This window comes from Helianthus annuus, chromosome 2, assembly GCF_002127325.2.
Source record: "Helianthus annuus cultivar XRQ/B chromosome 2, HanXRQr2.0-SUNRISE, whole genome shotgun sequence".
Lineage (NCBI taxonomy): Eukaryota > Viridiplantae > Streptophyta > Magnoliopsida > Asterales > Asteraceae > Helianthus > Helianthus annuus.
The window spans coordinates 58,237,888-58,259,014 of NC_035434.2; the positions used below are offsets into that span (position 1 = coordinate 58,237,888).

At 37.8% G+C, this 21,127-nt stretch overlaps 1 protein-coding gene and 3 long non-coding RNA genes across 5 annotated transcripts in view; all 4 read right to left on the reverse strand.

The window, feature by feature from the left end:
- Positions 1-1,532: 1,532 nt before the first annotated feature.
- On the reverse strand, positions 1,533-2,322 carry LOC110934398. The gene is made up of 2 exons (XR_002588303.2): positions 1,930-2,322; positions 1,533-1,845 (listed from the first exon to the last, which is right to left on the reverse strand). It is a non-coding gene; the product is annotated as an uncharacterized LOC110934398 (long non-coding RNA).
- Positions 2,323-3,768: 1,446 nt separating this feature from the next.
- On the reverse strand, positions 3,769-5,088 carry LOC110932980 (mediator of RNA polymerase II transcription subunit 19a-like). The gene is made up of 6 exons (XM_035981083.1): positions 5,084-5,088; positions 4,913-4,981; positions 4,515-4,833; positions 4,188-4,385; positions 3,995-4,054; positions 3,769-3,885 (listed from the first exon to the last, which is right to left on the reverse strand). Exons 1-6 carry the CDS (start codon positions 5,086-5,088, stop codon positions 3,835-3,837), a joined length of 702 nt encoding a protein of 233 aa, XP_035836976.1. The 3' UTR covers positions 3,769-3,834.
- Positions 5,089-5,377: 289 nt separating this feature from the next.
- Positions 5,378-21,127, reverse strand: part of LOC110935809 — a 74,610-nt gene continuing 58,860 nt past the window's right edge. Inside the window, exons 2-4 of the long non-coding RNA XR_004881343.1 lie at positions 6,318-6,650; positions 5,814-6,245; positions 5,378-5,735 (exon numbers count right to left, since the gene is read on the reverse strand). This is a non-coding gene — a long non-coding RNA (uncharacterized LOC110935809). The remainder of the gene's footprint in view (positions 5,736-5,813; positions 6,246-6,317; positions 6,651-21,127) is intronic.
- LOC110935810 lies at positions 18,250-20,685 on the reverse strand. 2 transcript variants are annotated; one of them, XR_002589451.2, is made up of 6 exons: positions 20,349-20,685; positions 20,063-20,121; positions 19,929-19,945; positions 19,734-19,848; positions 18,551-18,694; positions 18,250-18,469 (listed from the first exon to the last, which is right to left on the reverse strand). It is a non-coding gene; the product is annotated as an uncharacterized LOC110935810 (long non-coding RNA). The 2 variants fall into 2 exon arrangements; XR_002589450.1 differs by having other exon boundaries at positions 18,551-18,740; positions 20,349-20,682.

The window sequence follows — 21,127 nt, forward strand, 5'->3', positions numbered from 1 at the left end:
GATGAACGAAGAACGGAGAATGATGACGGCGGACAAAGGTGGTGAATGATGTACGATCAGAGGTGAGTGATCGGAAAAGTTTGTCGGAGACGGGAAGAAGATAGTTGCAGAGATGATGATGGAACGAGAGGCTGAGATTGCGACAGGAACTCGAAATCAATGGTTGCGAGTCGAAACGGTTGGACTCGGAACCGTGGTTGCGAGTCAGAGAGTGACTCGAGACCGGAGTTGATGAGTTGCAGGTTTTGACGGTTGCGACTCGGAACGACGGTTGCGACTCAAGATGCTGTGATGTCGAAACCACAAAAGATGATTGCGAGTCAGACGTTGGTAGATGTAAAGATGTAGACGTTGCGAGTCGGAAGCAGACCTGTTGATCGAAGGGAACTCGAGACCGTGAAGGATATGCTTTCGTACTCGAGACCGTGAAGGATGAAGATGGTGAACGATGATAACCAGCAGATGATGTCGAAACTGAGTTGCAAGTAGAAACCGCGGTTGCGACTCGAGATTGCGAGTCGGAAACGGTGCGAGTCGAGACAATGGTTGCGACTGGAATGTTGATGAGTCGAGATCTAGGAGATGATTGCTACTCGAGACTGGAGGATGTAGATTCGGAACCAAAGGATAAGAAAACAGTGAATGGAAAGTTTTAAAAACAATTTTGAAATTATGGAAAGAGAAAATCTTTAAACCAAAATCTCGAAAAACTTGGGAATTTTTTTTTAAAATCCTTTTCAAACTTAAAACAATATCAAATCTTAACAACTTTAAACAAAAATCAAAACACCAAAGTATAGTGATTTTTGATAAATTTTCGATGAACACCACGAAGAACTTGAACAACTCGAAGAACACCAAACCAAATACAACGAAAATCTTGAATATTTGATATCAAACCGAGCCTAGAAATAGGTTCTAAAAGCTCTGATACCACTTGTAAGTCCCGTTTAACCGGATCTTTCAATGATATCAAACCTAATCTTGTGAGAGTGCGGAAACCAAACACAAGATGATTCAAGATAAACCGAAAATATGAAACACGAAAACCAAACCGAGTCACCTTTCAAACTTGCACACGATTCTATTACTATCAACTAGCAAAACCGTCTGGTACAAGTTCCTACACCACAATCGAATCGCCTCTCTCTAGCTCTAGAACTTTTTCATAACAAGAGGCTCCAAGAGGTTCAAACCCTAAAACAAGTTGTAAACTTGTTTATATACTAACTCAAGCCCAAGTCCCTACATGGGCTCCCCTTGGGCCTGCTTGGCCCACATGGCCTAAAGCTTGGCCCAAGTGACCTATAAAGGTCCACAACCTAATATAAACTAACCCAATAAAGCCCAGTTCGTAACCATAGCCCGTTGTGTTAATTTGATGCGTCAGTCTCACACTTTAGGGTCTAACAATATGCACTTATTCATTGCAGTACAATTACCACAATCATTCAGCACGCTTTCACTTTTCTCTCAACCACAGTACTCGTTCGAATGCCTGAGTCAGTCATGAGAGGAAACACCCATCTCTATGTGACGAAGGCTAACACTTGTTCCATATATCAAAGATATCACTCATCGTTACACAATACCCTGTTGGTAACAATCTTCTTTTAAGTACACTTACTTTTGCGGACCCAAACAATTTCCAACCAAGCGAGACTATTTATTGTGTATCCCAGATCAAAAATTGAGAGTTGAAAGAGTTTTCTCTTATTAAATGGTTATTCCCCAACTGCCGACTTTCATTTGAAATGAAATAAGCAAGCCGAACCCATCTCCATTGTCCATCTTCTTCCTACATGCTTGCATGTACCATTGGAAAAACTTGGGCTGGTTTTTACACTAATACACCAACAATTAATACCATACACAGCAATAAGAACCTTATATGCGAAACCCATCAAAACTACATAGTTTTGATTATACCTAAACTTCTACTGTAGATAAACTTTATAGCACCCAGAGGTCCGTTTCTTGACACGAACATGAACTCCATCTTGTTTGAACCCTAAACAACATTCTTGAAATGGTTGACTTTTCATTCCCATTAGCATCTTGAAACTTATGATGAATTCGGGTAATATTGTATGTGAATAAATTAGGAACAATAATGATAATAAAAACAATTTTAAAAGTAAACAAAAAGTGAACCAAGAGTACCAGCACTTTGGCAAGAAAATACCATCTTATTTGTCTCCTAGCAACGTTGCATACTGGTGTTGGCTCGAAGGAAACTGAACAAACTGAGAACCAACATAATTCATTGTTCCATAAACTCCAACAGGTATCTCGCTTTTAGGAGAAGTTAAGCAGTAGTGCCAGTGGAATGCAGAAGGCGGTACTTGAGTATAAGCATAATCTGGAATCTTTTCTTGTTGCATCTGAATTCTAGGAGCAGTTTGAGCAGTCCTGCCAGTGACCGCTGTTGTTCAAAGACTTGATATTAAAACAACTGATCATGATAAATCATAGCTGGTTTTTGTCTATCGTCACTGCATTCCACACATATAGTCATATAAAACATTTAATAAACATCAAAACCCTGGGGTTTAAAAAGCACGCCTAGGGCGCGCCTAGGCGCAAGGCGCACTAAAGCACAGGCCTCAGCGCCTCATGTCACCCGAGTCGCACTTTTTCCAAAAAGCGCACGAAAAGTACAATTTTTGGGTTTTACACAAAGCGCGCTTTTGTGTGTGTCTCGCTTTTTAAAACCAAGATCGAATATCAAAATCAAACATCATTTCCACCTAGGCATTTATATAAACACTGAATATGGACTCTAAACAATCAAACTAAAACACCTAATTCACATCTAAACTCAAAATCACACATCATATTCACTCGGGCATTTCTACAAATACTTAACATGCATTCTAATCAACCAAATTAAAGCATACAACACACCTCGAAACCGAATCCATAGAAGCCAAATCAAAACCAGCAGATAGCTCTATCTTACCCGACAGATGACAAATCAACCTCCTCCTTTGATAAAGTAACTGTAATCACAGACGCATGACGGGTTGTTTCAAGACTACATTCAAAGAAATATAAATAAGTTTCTGCACATCTATATATAAGAGAAAATAGATTATGAACATTCACATCATAGCAATATTATTAATTTTTTCATTCTTACGGAAGGAAGCCTTCTTCTAGTGGTTACACGTGGGAGGTTTATCTCAATACACGTAACAACACATCCAACGGAATCTCCTGTCACTCGAACTGCTTCAATAGCTGCGATCAACACATTGTAGCTTCTGAACTCATTTATACTACAAAACTATGAGATATATTCAAAAAACGATACCCAGAAAAGCAAGCGATAGCAGCATGACGTTTACCCATTGTGCCCCCAAGCGCACCTTTTGGCAATAGTCGAAACTGTCCAAAAAGCAAATCTATGTCATCCTAAATCTGCAAATGATATATTATGACTCATGAATTCAACGTATACAAAGAGGTAAGGTTAAAAAGCAAAAACATTTTAGAGACTTTACCATGAGCATTTGCTTTGGTAGAATGTTATATTAAGAAACAATTGCTCCAACCTTTTTAAAAGAAACCAAGAATACAATAAATTGCACAATATAAAAAAGAAAAGAAATACAATAAGAAATCTTTGACCAAACGTGTGCTTACCTTAAGCCTCCTGAATAAAAAGGACGCAGTCATGATCCTATCTTTTCAGTATGCATGTAGAAACTAAAAAGCATAACAAAAAAAAATTCAAATGGAATAAAAAATACTGCAAGTACATCAATAATAGATAAGGACCTTGTTAAAGTCCCAATTGCAGCATTTGAGGACAAACAATAGTATACACTTTCAAGTTGCTATCCTTATCACACCAAATTCATCCATCTTTGATCTCTTATACTACAAAATTATAAGTCAAAAGGGCAACTAAATAACTAACGATAATCACAAATAGGTAACTAAAAGAATGCAGCACTTTGAATTGAAAACAAAAGTTGATCAAGTTTACCTTAGTATTCTGGTGCCTGTGAATGCCACTAAGGTCCTCATCTCCATCAACCTTCCTTTTCTGAGACCATTGAATAACAATAATAAGATTTATAGTGTGGGTGACTTAAACATGAGCCTAAAAAAGTTTCTTACTCAATTTTCTTTTAAATTTCTCAAAATAAAAGCAGCGTAATACGACAGAAGAATCTAACCTTCTCATGGGGTTTCTTCAAATGCTCAGCACCAGAGTCACGAGGATTTATTTTATCATTCTCGTTTTTCTTATCCTTATGATGATGATGATGTTTGTGTTTTTTATGTTCTTTGTCTTTGTGCTTTTTATCCTTCTTTTCCTTGCCCTTTAATTCGCACATTGATCTTCCAGCTTGTGTAGGAACTCCCTTCTTTGACTACAAAACAACACAAGAAAATAACACCTCTCATTAGTTACATATTTCAGTACTTTACATGATATGTAATATAGGTAAAACAAAGCAATGTAAAATTGAGCATTGAAATAAAATAGTCAACTTTCTTACGTCTGGAAGCTCAATGGGAGCCGTTTCCCTCAAGTGAAAGGCGTCCCCGAGAGCATTAAGATCAAATGGATGCATTGCCTCTTGTGAAATGGACTTATTATCATTAATGAGCTGATTTAACTGCATCCCTTCGCATTTACGAATTTCTTTGTCTCCGAAAACATTATGAAGGTAATGTGCATCTAAAACCGATAAAGAAGTTGACTTCTTGCAAAAGAACTCATAGTGAAGAAACAATTTGTAGTATTGTACAAGATCGACGGCTCCAGTAAGTTCCTTTGGACCTGATGGCAAATAGCACAAATTACTCGTGAAACCACTAAAGAACAGATGAAATATTAGATGATCTTAAGTTACAAATTATTTTAGAGATTGTTGGGCGTAGTAACAGTTTTTACCTGAAAGAAAGGATGCTGAAGAGCTTCTGATGCTGTTGGCCTCTTACACGGATCCCAAGGATAAAGCAACTACATAGCAAAACAATGGAAAAATTAACATCTTTAGTTTAAAATTTTTTGCGGTTGCAAAGCATAGTAACCAATACCAATGCTTACCGAAATCAGATTGACTGCATCCTTGCTTGCAGATGGTACTAATGCAGAAAGATTTACACCACCAAGCTGCTAAGGAAAAACAAATCAACATGCACCATTATTTTGTAATTATAAATACAGGAATTTAAATAAACCAAAATCAAGATTATTATGATATACCCGTTTTGAGTGAAAGTTTACCTGCAGAAGGCAGAGGAACACCAGCAAAATGATAATTTTATTTAAGTTCAGGGGTTGTAGTAAAGATCGATTAAAAAATGAAAAAGAAAATCAACCAACTAAATTGATGGGGGTGTAAACAAAAATTTAAGTGTAGGGGGAAAATAAACCAACTAAATTGCAAGGGGTGTCAACCGAAAGTTAAACTAAAGTAGAAAGGATAAAGTTAATTTTATTAAAGTTAAAGGAGTGTTAATAAACCTTTGGCTAAAAAGTAAAAATTACTAAAAAACAAAACTGTAGCTAGTGTTCCCAGAATTGTTATATGTATAGATTTGAAAAAAGTAACCGTTATGTAAGTAAATTTAAAGTTTGTAATTACCGTTGCCAGAAAGCTTAGCAATAGCTCCAGCCACCATCCGAAGAGTTTGAGGATCATCGGCATTTTGTGCGGTCATTGCGAGCAAACTGATACCCCCTTGAGACATTATAAGCTCCTGGTTGGTTTCTTCAAATGTATTTCATTATTAAACTTATGCGATACACAACATCTTTAAAACGCAAAAGACAGGAAACAAAAGACTACCGTTCATTGATAGGTTTGCAATTGTGCCTGCAGCAACTCAATGGATATTTCATTATTTTTTTATTTTTTTTATTTTTTATTTCACCTATCTGAGATAAAACATAACCCACATCGGCCCGTACCTAAGTGATTGGGTCAAAACTGCCAGGGTTGACCAGAAGACACCATCTTATCTACTTTTTATGAATAACATGATAACAAAAAAGATATTATTACAGTAATGATCTAACTCTTTAAAAAAAATTTGGAGGCTGTTTGCATCAAAAAAACAAACTTTGGGTGTATTTCGGACCGTTTTGAGATAAAAATGCAACCAAAATTGACCCGTTTGTCACACCTATACAAACTTAGATCCGGGGACACACTATGAGTTCAATATTTGTCATCCCAATACATTGTACTGATCCGGTACAACTGTTGTACACTAAGAACCTGTAAAACAAAACAAAATAAAGTATAAACACACAAATAAAACACTATTCGTACAGGAAATATAATAATCACCTTGCTCAAATAGTTTTGCCACCGAGCCCTTCTCTTGCTCCCCTGAATGCTTCATATGCGGTTGCCTAACGGGAGAGATAAGGGAATCCATGTCTACCGTCATTTCGGCACTATGATCACCACTCTCCAGCTGTTTCTTGTCTAAAAAAGTAAAAAGTAAAAGATATATAGTCAGACATTTAACAATTAACACATCATATACCAAACATCATCATTAGCATCAAATTCCTCATCGGCATCAAAGCTTAACTGCAGTAGCTGAGTTTGTAAAACAGATATTTCTTCTTCAAGCTTCTCTGTCTGATGAACCTTGTCTTCCAGCATCTTGCAAAGCTTTACGATTTCAGTGTTTCTCGCCACAAAAAGACAACTTTTTTATTACGGTTCATCTATCGATTCCTTAGATAACGCACGTAGAACACTATAAATTTTATGATAATCTAATGAGTAAAGTACACGGATGGTCCCTGTGTCACACCCTGGCTTTGCGGAAGCGTGGTTAATTTGGTGTGACTTCTTAATACCATAGCTTAATCATAACAAAGCTATATGAATTGAAAATATGCAAGATCATCCATTAAAATAAAAATACCATAACATTGTCTTAACGGGATAATACCCTAACAACCATAAACTTGTTCACCAAACATTACAAATTCAAACATAACATAAACATGATTCAAGGACTGTGACTTGTCCAGGAAAGAGTCACATTCCCCAAACCCTGGATGACCTCGGTGACTAATGCAGCGGAAAACATGTCATACCGTGCCAGATCTTTAATTCCCTGAAATACATGTAAGTTGAAAAATCAACAATAATGTTGAGCGAGTTCATGTGTAAGTGAGTAAATAAACCTTTGTATTTATCAAAAACCCTGGTATGTAGCAAATAAGGAAAAAGAGATCACCAATGGTTTGCAAGGCCATTGATATGTGTGAAATGCAAGTAGGAAGACTCAAACCTAGCGGATTTATGCGTCGGGCACTAAGTCACCCCGAGGTCCGTTATGCTGGACCTGGGGCTGGGCTCGCTACACCCAGATAGATCTACCGCTTCTGTCCCTCGGTCCTACCATGAGGATTAATGGCCTCAAGTTTCCGCCTACCCATTCACATGATCTAAGTAACCAACCTCCTTACGCTAACCATACCATGTATAAAGTATTCATAGACATTGTAACATGTATTTCACCCCCGCAGTTTAGAAAACTGAAAACAGTTAAGAGAAAAGGGGGACATGAACTCACAGTCAGTGCGTCGCTATACCAAGTAATCCGGATGTCAGGCAGCTGTGCAACGACCTACATGTGCTAATTCTATTAGACGGATGGCCGTGCCTTAGCTTTATAGTTTAAGTTTTTGGGAAATAGTTAGACAACTATTTCGTGTTTATATTTTGCATGTACTTGGTAGTTAATCTCCTTCCCAAGGATGGGGGATTTAATACATGTGTATTTGTATTATATCATTAAGTACCACTTAATATATTTTTACTTCTACTTCCAAAATATAGATATTTTTCTCAAAAATATTATATTTTCACTTCACATAATACTTCCAAAATAATGCGTTGACAAGATACGCGTTCATGAATATTTCCGTATAATGCGTAAGTTACGTTTTAACGATTAAGTGGTAATAATAATTACCGTTGTAACTTATATGTTTGTCGTGTAAGCGTTTGTATTATTTTGGAGCTGTTATCGTTTGAAATATTATTTTTTTCTCTAAAAATAATATTTATATATTTTCACAAAATAATCATAAACAGTGTTGTGAAAAATATATTTACCAAATATATATTTATCACGTTTAGTTTTGTGAAAATCCCACCTCTGAATATTTGTAAATAAAGTCGTGGCGAAATATATTTTGAAAACATATCAAAAATAATTCTAACACTTGTAAATAATTCTAAGTGTTAGATTTTAGAAAAATTTCGCCAGAGTTTCCCCTGTAACTGGAGGTGGCCACGCTTTCTAGCGTATCATTTTCTTTTACAAAATCATTTCAACACTTCTTTAATCAATCAATCAATTTCCGACACATCAAACTAGTCGACAAGTATGTAAAATCGCATAATCACATGAACTTGTGGTTTTTCCGAAAACTATAGTGTAGATCCCGTTATATTTTGTGGATCTATGTGTAAAATAACTTAATCCCGTAAAAACCTCGTTTTTTAGAATAAATCATCCTTTACAACTTCCCGTCATCTTTTTCAAAGATTGTTATTTTGTCGAAACTTTTCATTTCACAAGTGTTTATACACTTATGGTTTGTAAAAATCATATTTGTTAGTGTGTCATCCGACTTTTATAAAACATGATTTTCTCGACACTTGGTTCTACGAAAATACCACTTGCAGATACGTAGATCCGCTAGTTTTAAATACTATTTTACAAGTAAAAACACTTTTACACAAGTTCATGTTTCTCGTGTGGTAGAGTTTCACCTTTTAACCCTTGTACCGATAGAAACAAGCTTATGTCAAGATCTAAGACCTTAACAAAGTTGGGTTAAACGATGATCCGAGCCACCACAACGTAGATCGGGCCTAAATCATCACCATATTTAAACACTACAACTTTTACACAACTTATGATCTTTTAACCAACAAGATTCATGTTTTTAGTAGACTTTAAAGTTTCAAAACGCAAGTTTCCGCATTTTAACCGTTACAAATCTTATTAACCACTTTAGATACGTTCGAGAATGAGTTTTAAGTGTTATTGTAACACCTCGAAATTTTGTGTCCAATAATGTGTTAACACGTGTCATTTGATTACACGTGGCATTGATATTAAATAAAGGACTAATATTGACAAACCTTGAAAGTATATAAATTCAAGGGTTATAAATGTCAATCAATGGTAAATATACTGTATAGTCACCCTAAATGATGCTCATACCTTCAAACGAATAAATCATGGATCGTACGGAAGCGAAACACGAAAGAAAGTGAGAGATTACAAGCTACAGGGGTTAACTGTGTCAACATGTTTAATTATACCTCTGAGTGACCCTTTAACGTTCCCAAAGCTTTGTAACAGTGTTATACACTCACTAAAATATAATATATAAATTTCGCAAGGTTTCGTTATGAAACGGGAAAGTTACGATCGAATTCGTAGGAGAAGGGTTAAAAGCGTCAATAATATAAGTTAAGGCCTTCTGAATAATAAATAAATTAACCAGGGGCTTAACGATACGGGTAAATAACGCGAGGTCCTTAATTGTAATTAACCGAGGGCCATATCGCAAAGTTACCCCTTCAAACCCGAAAGGTCAGGTAATGAATTACCAAGATTCTTAATCATTACAAAAAGATTTGAAAAAGATTTAATTTTAACCCCTTACGGACCGTAAAGGGTATGCCTTACGGACCGTAAGGAGGGGGAATGATTGTATTGGATCCGCCTATGGCTTACGGACCGCAAGGCCGAAGCCATACGGTCCGTAAGGGATGCCCAGCGACAGATTTTTGGCTGTTGGCTGTTTAAAGCGGCAAAACACTCAATGATGGGTCTTCCAGACGTATGGGCGACCCCTACTCGACCCATAACACTTAGGGACACCTGCCCATGATCCATAAGCACTTGTAGACCCTTGTGTGATGATCTTGGACCATGTCTTTGGCTATAAATAGCAAGCTTGTGTTCATAAGTTCATCACAACTCAAACTCACTCATCTGATCATTCTAAAGCTCCCAAGCATTTCTTCTCTGCTCTCTAAGCAAGATACAACTTCTGTAAGTCGTTCAAATCCATTTTGGTCTTATATTTCCATAGATTTAGCTTATAAACTCAACCGTCGTAACTAACGGTTGTCATAACGATAATTCACAAATGGTCCAGTGAATTGTCGGATCAAAAGTAGTTTTGAGTTGGTATTTATGTGGGTAATAAACCCCTAAAAGGGTTCCCTCTGATCACCACTCTAACTATGTCAAATGTCGAGTCAAACGTGCACTTAAAAAGTCAACAGAAAGCCATTTTGCCGTTTTATACATAATCTGTAAAGTATAAGCTATGAAACCTGTTTTGGCACTCATAAAACATGATATTAAGTATATAAACTTGTTTACGCTCGTTTGAATCGACCATTTGCTATATTGACCCGGTTCGGAGCCGAATGTCGCAAAAGTTTGACTTTTGCTTTGACTTCAGTTCTGACCCGTTTTAGTGAGGTATAGATATGCCTTAGGACTCTCTTAGGACCAGGTTACATGATGGTATAGACCTCTGTGATCGGTTCATGAATTGTCCGAGTCTTTTACGCATTTCCGTTAATCGCCTAAAAAGTTGACCGTAACGGCCTTTTAAAAATAAAACGAGTATTTCGGACACGTGAACGGACTATAACCTTGCTTACTAAATTATAAGCATGTCCTTAAAGTTTCACGCCAATCCGAGGTCTAGAATGAGAGTTATGCTAAATAGCGCGATTAAAGTAAACTTTTGTAATAAACGGCGCAATTAGCATAACGCCCATCTAAACCAAGATTTCGTCACCAAAACTTTTACCCACTGTTATAAAATAATATTTTTGGAATTTTAAAGATTTTTAATAATTTTTACCTTGCTCATAACCTGCGGTTATGGCTACGGTTCGGTAAATACCGAATATGCCCTTTTCGGCCAAAACTTGAGTTCTACAAGGTCTTTTGACCCGATTCCAGTTGCTACTGATTTTAAATAATAAATAAAGTATTTTAGACTTTATAAACTGTTCGGGAAACTCAGATTTCCTGTAGAACTCGAAAAGCTCTTTAAAAGTCTTTAAAATGACCGAAAAGCCCCTACGGGGCATAATATTAACTTAAACTCGTTACGGGCACCACGGAAGGTATCCTACTGATACCACAACCTCTTTAAGGCATATTGACTTAGGAAATAAGCGTAGGACTCTCATGGTTAACCGTTTCGCCTATTAAGCGCACGGTTCGGCTTATGAAACTAGTTTTCACAAATAAGCCGATACGGGTCAAATTATATTATTTGAACCCCAAAATCCATAGTGTGAACCTTGAACCCATATAAAACAAGTCTCTGAACTTGTTTGGGGCATAATCACATTCCATTCTCGGTTTTCGCCTTTTCACGCGATTAAACCATATTTATATTCCGGAACCAACCGGTCTAGGCTACGGCCAATAAAAAGACCCGTTAGGATTCTAAGAGGTTAATTAAAACCTTCGTTCCAGATTAGGAGCCCAGTAAAAGCTATCGGTGATTTAATCAAATTAAGGAATAATACTTGCAAAGGTAAATACTTTAACTTATTTCCCCTATACGGGCTTGGGTTACGGTATGTTAATACCGCTTGGTTGAGCATTATATTTTTCCATCGCTTAGGTGGTTAATTAAATAATATGATCGGCTCATTTAAACAGTTTTGTTTCTTAAAAGCCTTTGGGGGGTTTAATGACCGTTGTCCCGGATATCCTTGGCATCATTTTACGAAATGGCCACGACCATCGACATCCCGGTGTAGGCGTACACCCGGTATACATTGTCGACATTAAATTAAAAGACGTAGCCGTTGGTTTTTATACTACGGTTTTACGCAATGTGGTGTGTCTATAAATCTTTAACCCGGCACGACCCGGGCTACTGAACGCATAAAAGAACATGTAAAACGTTCACAAGATTTTAATAATTTTCCCAAGTTATAAAAGAGTTTGTGCCTTGTGCATTCAAATCAATTTTAATAAACATTTTCAAATGTGTCAGTTGAATGTATTTACCAGCGTAAACTGACGTATTTTCCCCAAAAGATTAAGTGCAGGTACTATACGAAATTGGCTGGTACTAGCTTCCTAAGCATCACGAATAGTCTCGCAAACTCGATGCCGTATCTGAATGAACAATATTTTATTATTATTTTGATCCGCTGTGGATATATTCGACTTCTGTAATACATTTGATATTACAACCAGAGGTTGAAGTATATATTTATCTTTAAGCTTCCGCTGTGCATTTATATAATTGTGTGGTTTGACTATATTGTTGCCAACATCGTCACGGTAATCCCCCACCGGGCCCACCGGTGAAACACGTGGAAATCGGGGTGTGACAGGTTGGTATCAGAGCCAACATTGAGTGAATTAAACACTATCCTATTGTGTTTAATCTCAATGACACAATTGCACATACTTGAGTCTAGACAATAACTTAGGACAAATTCGGATTAATACTCCTTTTGTCTTTATTTTCATTCGATTTTTAATAAGTTTTGGAGCAGGAAAATGCCACCTGTTATATTCCGAGGAAGAGGAAGGGGAAGAAGAGGCAGAGGAGATATCGTGACACGTCACGATCACGAAGCTGGACCGTCAGATACAAGACCTCCTTCGATGACAAGGAGCGAAGAACCACAACGACGAAGAGATCTTTACGAACCCGCGAGGCATTCCACCTCGCACAGCTCGACGCCATCATACCGGCACTCCTTTGGGCCAAACTCAGAGAATGATCCCAACAACCCGCAACCTTCCTTCATACCTCTACAACGTTCGGTATCGCACCGAAATTACGACGACCCTACTCCATACTTCATAGGTTAGTTTAATCCAGCTGACTACATACAGGAACCTTCGGGTTTTGTCCCATTAGGGCCACAAGATCACTTCTCCGAAGACCATATGGATGAAGATACTGATCCAACAGAACCTGCTCGTGGTACGCCCACGCATCCGATAGAAGTCTCTGATGGGTCATCCTTCCATGGCACACCCTATCAGGGACCAGATAGTTTCCAAGCGTTGTTCGACCGACATGAGTGGTACTACACACCACCTCACCAGACATCACAACAACCGCGACATCCACAGGATCCCTCTGAGGATTCACGCTTTGAGGCAGTTACGCCATCACCTCCGCCACCGGCGCAACCAGTAATGCCTGATCCGCCAAGGCGTAGGAGGACAAATGCTCGTATGTCCACACGAGGAGGAGGGTATCCACTTTAGCACCCCTCGACATTCTAGTAGTAGCCACTATCCGCCACTACAAGAAGAAGGACCTTCAAGTCCTATACAGGAGGCGAACTCCGCACCAGCTGCACCAAATTCGCCACCATTTGGGTACGACCAACCCATACCTGCTTACACGGGTCCAACGGCTTACAACCCGTTCGAACCGTCACAAGCACATTACAACTATAATTATGAGCGCGACCCATATGTGGTGTCGGCTAGATATAATGCACGCTACCCTGACGGAGCTCATGGGAACATGGGAGCTCCGGACTACTCAGCTCATGGGTATCCAATACCTCCCAGACTTCCAGTTCCGCAACAAGCGCCACAACCACGATTCTCTCCTCCTGAACAGGAAGAGATACTCCATCAACTAGATCGTGTGGAGAGAGAGTTCGAGGAAGAGAAAAAGAGCCACCGAGGATTTCTCAAAGGCTTGGCGAACCTACTAAAGGGCAAAAAGAAGAAACGTGACCATTAGGCCTTAATAGTTGTACTAATGTAATTTCTACTTTAAAAGAAGTCCCTACGTGGACACTTATCGTATTTCAGTCCCTACGTGGACTTATCTTTTAGTCCTTGCATGGACGCTTATGTTATGTTAGTCCCTGCGTGGACTTGTCACCTATTTTAAAACCTCTATGGAGGTATGTACTATTTGAAAGACCCGTTTAGGGCAATATGTGATTGTATTTGAGATTTTGGAATGTATGTTATGAGTTTTGTTTTAATACGTATGAAATAAATCAATACCATTCCTTTTAAATTGATCTGCCTAAATAAAGAATCTTACGAGTGAAACCTAGCCTGGTGTCTTTTAAGATCCGGCCAAGATGGTAGGACTTAATTAAAAGATTCAGATTCCCTGTTAACCGCTGCAAGCATGTTACCAATCATGGCAGATGTGATTCGTTAAAATCACGCACGTCATTCTTATACAATAATCCTTTAAGGATTTCAAAACCCAACTAAATGATCTATAAATCATGGGTTAAATCACCAATGAAGGTGATCAATCTTATTTAAACATCCATTAGTGATGTAGTGCCTGAGGGCCAAATCTTATTAAATCATCCATTAGTGATGTAGTGCCTACGGGCCAACCATATTGAAACATCCATTAGAGGTGTAGTGCCTATGGGCCGTAATAATTGTCTTATAAAGACAAAAGACAGTGGTGGTCTATGACTCCCTGTCAGAAAGAGATAAAAGAACTACGTTTCAAATCTCTATGCCTTTGATTCTCTGAAATCTCGGCTAATAGTATAAAAACATCCTCGTGATTAGGCTTTATGCCGCCAATATTATTGTTATAGCTAAAATAGGATGTATTCAAATCCTAAGACTTAATGAGTAATAAGTTAACCAAATATGGCCTCTTTTACCATGGTTGACAAACTGTCATAAAAGACAATTATATAATAATCTCCTGAATAAAATTTTGTTATCTTCTGTAACAGATTCAAGTTATAATGGCGGATCCCAATGGAGAGAACAGCCATACAAATGAAGATGACTACGACAATGCGTCAGTGCATCTGACAGGCGCATAGCTAAAGGCTCTAATTGACAATGCTGTTCAGGCAGCTCTTGATCGTCAATACACTGAGTCTCATAGCAAATCTGTAACAAGACCACTCTCCAAACCAAAGACACACTCCAAACCACCCTCTCAACCCAAGAAGGATGACGACAATCACTCGTCAGCTGAAAATAGTATTCGTCGTGAACGAGAGTACACTGATGCATCTGGTGCCAAGGGTTGCACCTACAAGTATTTTGTATCTTGTAAGCCCCGGGAATTTACGGGGGAGAAAGGTGCTGTTGATTGTATCACCTGGCTAGATGAGATGGACACTATTGTGGACATCAGTGGGTGCGCAGAGAAGGATGTGGTGAAGTTTGTGTCCCAGTCATTTAAGGGCGAGGCCCTGGCATGGTGGAGAGCGTTGGTGCAGGCATCAGGTAAGTCTGCTTTATACAAGATGACATGGGAGGAATTTATTGCTCTCATTAAGGAAAACTACTGCCCTCAGCATGAGGTTGAGAAGATCGAGGCTGACTTTGTGTCACTGGTAATGACGAACCTGGACTGCCAGGCTTATTTGACGAGCTTCAATACGATGTCTCGCCTGGTTCCGTACCTTGTGACACCAGAGTCTAGAAGAATCGCCCGTTTCATTGGGGGCTTAGAGCCTGCGATAAAGGCTAGCGTGAAGGCCTCCCGGCCGATGACCTTCAGGTCAGTTACTGACCTCTCCTTGTCTCTAACTTTAGATGCTGTCCGTCTGAGGACACTAAGGAGCAAGGAGGCTGAGAAGAGGAAACGTGTGGATGATACCTCACGAAGGTCAGGGAAGAAGCACCGTGGAAACGGTGAAGGCAAAAGAGGGTCGGAGGCGAAGAAAGATGGGCAAACTGGTGAAAGGCCCAACTGCAAAATCTGCAAGAAACCCCACTCTGGGAAGTGCAGGTTTGCATCAAATTCACAGTCACAACCAAAGACTCCTTCCTGTGGAATGCAAGAAGATCAAGGATGCAACCTGCTATGGTTGCAACGAAAAGGGGCATATCAAGAGTAACTGCCCTAAGAACGCCAGGAAACCGGAGGAGACCAAGAAGACAAACGCGAGAGTCTTCCGCATGGATGCAAAGGAAGCAGTATAGAACGACAATGTGCTTACAGGTACTTTTCTCGTAAATAATATATTTGCAAGAGTACTTTTCGATTCTGGCGCTGATAAGTCCTTTGTAGACCAAAAGTTTTGTAAACTATTGAACATGCCGATCAAAACCCTAGATATGAAATACGAGGTAGAGTTAGCAGACGGCACGATAGAAACCGTCTCCACTGTTCTAGAGGGATGTGAAATGTCCATTAAGAACCATTCTTTTCCTCTATCTCTACTTCCTTTCAAACTAGCGGGTTTCGACATAGTCCTAGGCATGGACTGGTTATCCCGTAATCAGGCCCAAATCATTTGCGGCAAAAGGCATATAGTATTAAAGACCCCGAGTGGTGAATCGCTTACCATTCGAGGAGATACGCAGTACGGATTGCCCGAGGACGTATCTATGCTCAAAGCTTCTAGGTGTTTGAACAGAGGCTGTGTAATTTACATGGCTCGGGTGTTAATTGAAGAACCTAAGCCGAAGATCGAGGATCTTCCTGTCATTTCTGAATATCCCGAGGTTTTCCCCGAAGAACTACCTGGTTTACCACCAGATAGACAAGTGGAATTCAGAATAGATATCATACCAGGAGCAGCTCCTATAGCTAGAGCACCTTACAGGCTAGCTCCTACTGAAATGAAGGAACTGAGAACCCAGTTGGATGAATTGTTGGCAAAAGGTTTTATCAGACCTAGTTCATCTCCTTGGGGAGCACCTGTCCTATTTGTAAAGAAGAAGGACGGATCGATGCGGTTGTGCATCGATTACCGTGAGCTGAACAAAGTTACCATAAAGAATAGATATCCTTTGCCAAGGATTGACGATCGGTTCGATCAGCTGCAAGGAGCGAGCTACTTCTCAAAGATCGACTTAAGGTCGGGCTATCATCAGCTAAGGGTCAGAGATGAAGATGTACATAAGACAGCATTTAGGACTCGTTATGGTCATTACGAGTTCCTAGTGATGCCTTTTGGGCTCACAAATGCACCGGCTGCGTTCATGGATCTCATGAATCGCGTCTGCAAGCCGTATTTGGACACACTACAACAAAAATGGCTTTTTAGGACCTTTTCTGTGGGACGCTTGTAAAAGATGGTCCTAAAAAACTATTTAATGGGACTGATGAACTTTTGGGGTCCTTTTATAATATACTCTACTAAACCGGTGTCCTAAAAAACTATTTAATGGGATTGATGGTTTTTTAGGGTCCTATTATCCTATAATTTAATAGGACACTTAAAATGTAGATCCTAATAAAGTACTTTATAAGACATTTAGTTGTTAGTGTCCCATTATGTGGTACTGTATTAGGACACTTGATCATCTGGGGTCCTATTATAACATAACTTAATAGGACACGATGTAGTTAAGTCATAAATGTTCAGTGTTATAGGACTCTTTCTAGTCGAAGTCATATTAGAACTTAACTTAATAGGACACTTGACACTTGGGTCTTATAACTTTAAACTTTATAGGACGCTTAATCATTGTGGTGTTATTATAATACAACGTAATAGGACACTTGATATTTGAGTCATAAAACATTAGTTTTATAGGACGCTTATTCGCTAGAGTTTTATTATAATATAACTTAAAAAGACACTTGACACTTGGGTCTTATAAATTTCACCTTTATAGGACGCTTAATCATTGTGGTGTTAATATAATACACTGTAATAGGACACCTGATATTTGAGTCATAAAACATTAGGTTTTATAGGATGCTTATTCGCTAGAGTTCTATTATAACATAACTTAATAGGACACTTCACACTAGGGTCTTATGACTTTAACCTTTATAGGATGCTTAATCATTATGGTGTTATTATAATACACTGTAACAGGACACTTGATATTTGAGTCGTAAAACCTAAGTTTTATAGGACGTTTATTCGCTAGAGTTTTATAACACTACAAAAAAAATGTCATTTAGTGGCATACAAAAAATGCCATTAAACCCCAAAAAGTGCCACCAATGGCCCTTGTAAGAATGTGTGGCACACAAATAAGTGCCACTAGAAGTGGTGACACTAAAGCCTTTTAATGGCACTTTTTAATTCTGCCGCTAGAAATTTTTGGACTTTTAGCGTCACTCTTTTTTTGCCGCAATACAAAAATGGATTTTTGTGGCATACATTTTGTGTCACAAAAACTATTCATGATTACATAACCATACTACTTTTAGTGGCACTTTTGTTTTGCCTTAATATAAAAGACTTTTATCGCACAAATTTTGTGTCGCTAAAAACAAACATCTTCTTTGCACTATAAATGTTTATCAAATTAATTTGATTACTTAAAACTGTTTTTATTTACAATATAAAATAAATCACACAATCACAAGTGTCACTAATAAAACAATAGACATCTTCATCTTCTTTGTTATCATATGAAGTGTTCGATCCTAGGCATGCAATCCCACCATCACATACAACATGTGTCCACTCCATCATGTCTCTCATTAAGACTCCGCTATCATCATCTGAACCCGATCCTGTCGACATATACAAAACAAATTCATGCATGCTAGTTGACTAATAGGAGTACCCAACCAAATATTTATTTCAGGTCTTACCTTACCTGGAACCCGCGTAGCTCTCAACATCCCACAACATTAACTAAACGTAACATCCTCCAGCATAAGCCTTCTCAACCCACTATATTTGATTTTAATAACTTCATCTTTAGAGGAGATCATATGTTCCTTCAGTTGGTAGGTCTACCAAACAAAGCTTTCATATATTGCTCAATGATAGTAAAAATAACTACCATTTTATACATGCAAAATAACTAAATAAGTATGGTACTACAACTTGTGTATGGATTAAAATTTGATATAAAAGTAACTAAAAATTTGATTAAAAAAATCAAAACACCATATATATATATAATCTACTTAATCAGTTATTCTAATCTAACTGATATTGACGAATCGAGGAATCAAAAAAAAAAAAAAAACATAATACATGCTCATCAATCAAGCCAATCATAACATATATTGTTTTTTATCAAAAACCTATTTTCTTACACAAAAGAACAATGATACACCTAGCGGTGTTAACAAGCCCAGAGGCTTGAGATGTAGGTAATGACATTGCCTTTTACCTTCGAGCCGAGCTCAAGGTTTAAAAATAAAGCTTGGATCGAGCCGAGCTCGAGCTCGAGCTTTCATATGTTAAACGAGCTCGAGCTCGGCTCCGCTAGTTTGCACCCCTATAGTTAAAGACCACCCAATATAATTAAAGACCTTTGACTAACTAAAAATATTGCAGCTATTAGCAAAACTATGACTTGTAGCACCTGCTACCCATCAATTAACAAATAGAGGCAAAATAAACCCAACTCATTTGTTAATCGACCAGGAGAATAGAAAGCAAAAGAAAATTTAATACATATTGATCTTATTTGAATCAAATCAACTTTATGAGATCTCTGTTTAAATCTCAAAATGATGTTAACCATGATACAACTTAGTTAACTGATGTACTCTATTTTGTTTGATATAATAAATTGATTTAAATGTCTTTTCCCTTTTAAGCCCCATAATCCCATTACTTAAACTGAACCAATAACAGTTTCTCTTCGATTCAACTTTTCAGTAATCTTGTTGCATAAAAAAAGCAAACAAATTCTAAGCCATCAATTCATTATTAACATACAATTAAAAATCATATCTTAGACTCAACCGAATAGACTAGCCCAACATCCTATCTGACAAAGAAGAAGTCGATTACAAGTTACAGGAAAAGAATACTTACAATCGACTCTTGAGAAGAATGCTAATCACCAAACGCCGCTTATACTCGCAATCTTCGTGTGCGTGAGTAATGCAGATCCAACTTAGGGATATATTGAGATGAAAGAGTCCACAACCTACCGATGTGTTTGGTAAGTTTGCTAGTAACAGATTAGACCCAAATTTATTAATTAAGTTGTTAAGTGTAAAAATATACCTATATTTGTAAGCAATCTGCAACGAAATGAAACTACCATTAGCATATTAAAAACACAATTTGACATTTTTTTTCTCAAACTGTACCCCTTTTCTGAAACTTAAAGAACATGAGAATTCTGTAAATTTACAAACCTTAGGATCCTTTGAAGAATCATTCTCCAGATTCCCTGACCTTGTAACGGAGGGATCACCTATAAAGTTTACGTTAACATGAACTCAAATAAGAGAATTTAATCTGTCAAAGTTTTTAACATTCTACATGTACATGAATCATGAAGATACAAATTTGATTTAACTTAGTTTATCAAAGATGTAATAAACTACCAAGAAGAAGTATTTGTATCAAATTTATGCCAAAATCAAATGTACAGGGGATTAATTTGCTAGGAAAATAAGAAGATGAAATTAGGGTTTTTACCATGAGATTATAAATTATGCAGTTAATGCACTTTCAGACACATATCTGCTGAACCCGACTAATATCCGCCAATTAGCATCAACGGAATCATTCGTTGGTACCAATCGCCGCTAGCACTCGATTCCGGTATCTAGGTGACGAGTTCCGATATGGCGACAACAGAAACAACGATGCCCGACGATGAGGGAATTTGACTGCAATCTGATGATGTTAGGAGATGGGGATGGAAGAAATTTTAGGATTGGAGTTGCCCTAGTTTGCAAAGGGAAGTTGATTTGATGAATGTGATTTTGGGGGGAGTCGTAGAAGACTTAAAATGCTTGAAAAATTCTAATATTAGCTGGGAGGGAAGAAATTTTGGAGATTTTTACTAAAAGGTTTAAAGGAGGGAAAAGAAAACTTTTTAGAAAAGTGCTTGAAAATTTCAATTATGTATGTAAATGAAATAAGTCACTCGAGATCCGTTTGAAAAAAAAAATAATCTTGATAAGAGTTAAGATTAAATGAGTTTTAACCGGAGCCTGTATATAAAAATAAGTTTGTTTAATAAATGAGTCAAGCTTCACTTATCGTGCTCACAAGCCTAAATGAGCCAATTGTTTTTGTAGTTTTAATCAATATTGTTTTTATAGTTTTAATTAATATACTAAATATATAGTTAATTATTAATAATAAATGAGCCGAGCTCGAGCTTGAAAAACTACCTATGAGCCGAGCTTGAGCTGAGTCAAGTTCAATGCATATGTAAAGTGCCATTAAAACTTTATTAAACGTTTTAG

What these genes read in the sequence shown, in the direction of transcription:
- LOC110932980 (XM_035981083.1), bottom strand. An exon ending in CTCCCATTGAGCTTCCAGAC is followed by an intron (nt 4,386 to 4,514) that starts GTAAGAAAGTTG and finishes GTTGTTTTGTAG; the next exon opens with TCAAAGAAGGGAGTTCCTAC. An exon ending in TGAAGAAACCCCATGAGAAG is followed by an intron (nt 4,055 to 4,187) that starts GTTAGATTCTTC and finishes CAATGGTCTCAG; the next exon opens with AAAAGGAAGGTTGATGGAGA.